General features: G+C 34.2%; 1 protein-coding gene across 2 annotated transcripts in view; it reads right to left on the bottom strand.

Moving 5' to 3' along the window:
* LOC106463507 (probable phospholipid-transporting ATPase IF) overlaps positions 1–5986 on the bottom strand; it is a 152599-nt gene that overhangs the window by 30024 nt on the left and 116589 nt on the right. For both annotated transcript variants that reach the window (XM_022391031.1, XM_022391032.1), the window contains one exon: positions 754–892. In XM_022391031.1, the coding sequence (XP_022246739.1) occupies positions 863–892 (30 nt within the window). In that variant the 3' untranslated portion in view covers positions 754–862. The remainder of the gene's footprint in view (positions 1–753; positions 893–5986) is intronic.

Raw genomic sequence — 5986 nt, 5'->3', positions numbered from 1 at the left:
GTGTAATTGTCCTAGAAGCAGGTGGTAGAACCTCTGAAGTGGTGACACAAAGTTCAGAATTCATCATGTAATGATGAAGAATTGGAACAAAAAAGAACAACAAAGGTAACTTATAACATAAAACTACAGAAATAAACTGTAGTAAAAAATATTTCCACTTCATATGAAATATTAAAGAAGAAAAATGCTAGACGAGAGCACAATCAAAAAACGTCAGCACTAGAGCACTGCCTTACGAAAAGTGATAGTTTGGTAGAATTGAATTGAGGGAGTTATGTGTCATGAGGATGTGTTGCACTCTATTGGTGGAGAGTTGTCACACGATGATTTGCATGTGAGACACAGTTGAACCCCGATGATCCTGGGGTATGTAGGAGTGCAAGGCATGTGACATATGAAAACATTTTTGCATATAGAGGGTAGCATGAAACTAGAATAGCTATACATGTGAGATGAGATAAGGTACTGTATTGGAATTACTTATTTTCTGTGTAACATGCACAGAGGACACCAGAAGTAATTAATGGGATTCATTGCAATATTGAAGGTATTTTTGTTTACATATTTGTGTACAGCTCACGTTATTAGGGACTATAGAACCAACCACGTCACAGGCCAACAAGCAATTTGGTGCATAAACAGTTTAGAAAAATGTGTTTAAAAAGGTAATTAAGATTATATGATTTTCATTAGCAAGTGAATCAAACAATTACATGATTTTGAACAAATATTATACTAAAGCACAAAATTTACCTGACCATCCACAAAACAAGAAGTACCATTTTTCCAAAAGAGATATATTCCAAAATAAAGAACAACTGAATGCCAAACTCCTTGTACAACCCACTTGACAAATTGTAATTTAGTCATTTTGGAATTTCCTCTGATGTTCCTTTGGTGAAAATGACATTTTATCAATAAATGATTTTCAGTAAAAAAAGCACTTTTGTTAAATGATTATGTAAATTCATGCATATTACACTAATACATAATTCTTTACATATAACCATACAGCTAATGAGCCCAATATGCAAGCTATAGACATAATATTTATCTACAGTAGAAAGTAAAAACTTAATTTTTAATACATCATTAATTAAAAACATTTTGAAATAAATGAAATAACAATTATCCACAATTTAATAATTCTGAATACTAAACTTAAGTTTTATATTTTTTTTCTAACCAAAGTTTTCAATGTCATTTTCATTAAATTCTAGTTTTACAATATAACTGAATGGAACTTTTTAACAAAATGTTTTGCAATGTTAAACTTCAAAAATGATACAAGATTCTATCAACAAAATAGCTAGAGCCAGAAGTATTGTGAAGCACTTAAATGATTCAGGTCTCAGGCCCATAGGCATGGGAATTTTTGCAAGTTCAAAATGTTATTGATCATAGTTTTCTATTCTGATTTTTTAAGATACTATTTGTGGATTCAGAATATTGGCCCCATGTGCCAGTGCCTAGCTATATCTCTGGCAAAAGCTACACTACACTTGAGAGTTTGACAGTCTATTATGCTTTTAATTAAATACTTGTTGTAAACCATAATGTTAGATATACATCAATGTTTAATACAGGAAAAATTAATTAGTTTATATTGTGCGAGCATTAAAGTAAGTTATATTAGAAGCGATAGTTATGGCAAGTTTGCTTACATAACTGTTTATGAATCATCTGCTGTGTAGTTCAATTCTTGCAAATAAATTTCTAAGAGAGTTTGAACTTCTATTAGTTGTTGTTTCTAGAATATTTTTATTGAATAATTGGTTGTTCAAGTTATATGATGATAATCTTTACCTGCTATGACATAAAATGTTTTCTTTAGCACACTATAACAGATCACTACTGAACTGTTAGAAATATCTCACGTAATTACTGCATTGTTAACTGCTAAACAGATTTAAACAATTAGTAGATTTGTACATAATATTAACTTTTCTTTGGCACTTGCTATGTAGGGATGTTCTGCCAACTATTTGAGTACAATAACTCAGATTCAGAATTTGATGGTTTCACTGAAAATGACTTGTAGTTTTGAATATCAAACATAATGTAGCAATAATTAGTTTTATATTTCCAAACATTTCTATACACACATGTAAATAAATCTTAAAAATCACACGACTTAGCTTCTTGATCATTATTACTTCAAAAATCATGTTTCAAGATATTGGAAATGAAGGAAAACAGGAAACAAGACATACCATTGAAACACAATATTTCTATGCATTATTTTTCACAACACGTTTAAAAAAAATCGTCTGGACTGACTGTAAAAAAACCCATTTAAATTTTTTACCACATATTATAAGCACCTTAACTTAGTATTAAATTAGAATTAAATTAGTATTCTATTCAGAAAATTATGGGTTACCTAACACTGGTAAAATCTTATCTACATGTGTAAAAAAGTTTTCCTGCTACTTTACCAGTCAATGTTGGAGCCCTGAAATGTCCAACACGAAGAATAACTATTAAAGTCACCTACATATTACCAGCTATTTTAAAACTCTATCTAATGAGAATTAAGTGGTTGTGATAAATGTCAATCATTTACAGTTGTGGTATATAAATATACCATGTATTTTTAACCTCCTTGTATTAACATAGAACTTTTTCAAAATTTGTTGCATATGCAGTTTCTACGTAACACATTGATCAAGAATGTTGTTAATTTCCTCTAGCTCTAGAAAAACTACTGTTCTGTATCATTCACCAAGAGTAGCATCTTTTGTCTTCTATGGGAAAGGTCACCTGTAATAAGTAAAATTAGACAGTTATCTTTTCACCTAGTAGTCTGGCGATCACATTAGATAATGATCCCTCTTATGTTTCATTAGAAATGATGAGTCATTTTGTTACTGCTGGTCGTTCTGGGTAAGTTTGGCAATAATGGGTTAAGCAAGTAATGTAATATTTAGTCAGTGTGAAACATGATTTCAGCAGATACAGTCTGGAACACAATTTCAGCAGAGTTGGTCTTGCTTGCAACCTCCTCTGAATAAGTTAAAATGATTTAAACCTAGTTCTCCAGTAGAGGTGGCTGTTCATTGTGTTTGTTTAAGTAAAGACTGTTTATTGTGATTGTATATTTATGCTTAGTCTTTCTTTAAATCTCATGAACTCAGATAGTCAGAGAACATAGAAGTTAACATTTTCCTAAACTGAAAATCCCACACTGAACTGGTGAAAGGCTGGTGAAAACAATTATCTACCTTTAGGAAGCACCGAATGAGAGACCATGAGGTGTAGAACCAAATTAAAAATTTCACATCTTAGCAGTAGACTGCACCACATCTGATCCACATATACTCTTTGTTCTTTTATGACTGTGTCTCAAACATTAAAGGCAGAAAAACATGAAGGAATTCTATAATATGTATTACTGATTAATGGGATCCCTACTGTAGTAGTAAATCGACCACATCCAACACCTGGCAGAATCTGGAATTGTACATAAGTTCTGCAGTAGACAGAGGTTCACCTACCTCCTCACCTCAAAATGGAAATTTGTAGAGAAGACAAGCTTCTGTACCAAAATACATCTCCACTTACATGCATTTCCAACCCAACCAACACCTGATTCAACAACTGACATCTAGTAGATGGTAGGAAGGAGGAAAGACCCAGTAGGATGACATCTCCAGTCCAAAACCTGACAGCATTGGGTATGGTTCTTCCAGGCCACTGCAGGTGGCCAAAACATGTGAAGACTTACTTAGCTGGACCATCTCCAACTAACACCTGCCCACCCCCAGAACCACATCTGGAGGATGGTAGGTAGAAGGAATGTCTCAGTTTGAGGGGCAAACTATAATAGATATAGATCTGTAGCAGAGTAACATGGCAGAGTGCTTCAAACAAAACCTGGAATTCTACATAAGGTCCGCGGTAGGAAGGGCATCATGCCATCAACACATGATTCTAATCATGACCAGGCTATCTCCAACCATTGGAAATGTACATCCGTAGGATGGTAGGAAGGAGGAATGCCACAGGAGGAAAAGGAATCTGTCATATGTTTATTCATTAATATGCCGTAGTGCTAGAACCAATACCTAGCAGTACCTGGAATTGTATGTCAGGTCTGCGGTAGGAAGTGCTATATGCCATCGATATCCACAGAGTGCCACTGCCCAACTCTGAACTGAGTGGTATGATGCATCACTTAGGAGAAGAGGCCTCCTTGGTCCACCACCCCAGTGGCTAGGAACTGAAAAGTGGCAAGGACTCCCATACTACACTAGAAGAAAGGAGAGAAAAACACATTGGAGAGTCTAGAGGACAACATCACCGGAGGCAGTGCAAAAGATGACTGCAATACCCTATTTTGAAAAGCAGAGCTACCACGTTGATGGAGGCGATCAACCAACACCCAGTGGCATTTGGAATTGTACATCAGGTCCATGGTAAAAAGAGTAGATATGGGCAGCAAACCCTGTCGGCTTTACTCATGTGTGTTTATGAGTGTATGGTCAGGGACAAACAAAAGACTACTAGAGAAAACAACTACAGTAGTCTATCTTAGATAAGATCGACCTATCTGCCATGATAAAAAAAGTCGCATCTGACAGGAAGTCGTTATTCAAAGGATCATTAACCAGATAACATATGACCGAGTTCAAGCTGTGCCAGTTGCTATTCCCAGGGGTTGAGCATAATGGTTTATATACTGCATAGGTAATCAGACAATGTAGCAAGTTGGTACGCTGTATAATAATAGTTATGATGGATAACAGTTCAATAAAGATAACTTAAAATTGTTTTGTGTTTTATGTAAAATAATTTATTCATCAATCATATTTATTTCATGTGCATCCATGTATCACATTTTTATTACATACATATAAAATATTTAAAACTGACAAAATTTATTTCATAAAAAGTTGTACATCTTTCTTTGTTTTGCACATTTAATGAAGTCACTTTGAATGTTCATGAGCGAGGCTGTTATTATATCCAGAAGCATTTTGTTGTTAGTTTTCAGCACATGATTTTAGCATTAATTTATAAGAGAATGTGCAACAAATGTCGAGAATTCTACATCAGAGAAACTGGAAAAAAATTGGAAACCAGATTCGCCAACATAATAAAATAACAACCTATACTTATATTTATCACCATTGCAACTAAAAAAATCTGCAATATATGTATACAAAATGCTGTAATTTTAAACAAAGAAACAAACATCAGAAGCTACGTATCTTAATTGATCAAGACAGCCCCACCCTAAGCCAAAACTTCACCTTGAAACTGAAAAGGGACCATTCCACAAATTTAAAAGAACCAGTAAAGAAATAACAATAAATATCTGAACTAAATTATTGCTAGACAATACCTAATAAGGTAATCTTCTCTGAATACAAATACTATATAAAATGTAATACGTTGCAATAAAACAATTTCAAGTTGACTAAAAATTCTCTAATTTCCATGTTTCGTTTATTTTGTTGCTTTCATCACAACTTTGGCCTATATCAGCGTCCACTATATCAACACTTCCAGCCTTCTTCTTCACAGTGACTTACTGTTCTCAGTTTCAGACATTCACAGTTTTACCACATGCCTTGAGGCATTCTATTAGCCATGCCTACTGCACAGATTATCTAGTCTGTCACTCAACAAGCCGCGAATTAATAATCTTCACACCTCGCTAGTAAATACTAATCAAGTTACTTAATGTCTAGACCAGTAGCTCAAAACCTACTACATTCGCTAAAAGAATAAACGGGGAATAAGCGGGGCAAAGACAAACAACAGTTTCTGACCACCCTTGATTACCTTTTAGGACCTGAAAGTTTTTAAACCAAAATACCTACATGTATGTACCAAGGAGTTCGACTTGAATTCTCCAGGGTACCAAGATACATATACTAAGCAGTAAAGCAATCTCCGGTCATGTGACCTCTTTGTTCAATACTGTATACACTGTATTCATGTGTCTCTGTAAATTACATTATTGATATGACGAAAAGTC

The sequence above is a fragment of the Limulus polyphemus genome, unplaced genomic scaffold, assembly GCF_000517525.1.
Source record: "Limulus polyphemus unplaced genomic scaffold, Limulus_polyphemus-2.1.2 Scaffold1427, whole genome shotgun sequence".
Lineage (NCBI taxonomy): Eukaryota > Metazoa > Arthropoda > Merostomata > Xiphosura > Limulidae > Limulus > Limulus polyphemus.
This window is presented reverse-complemented; position numbering and strand designations above follow the sequence as displayed.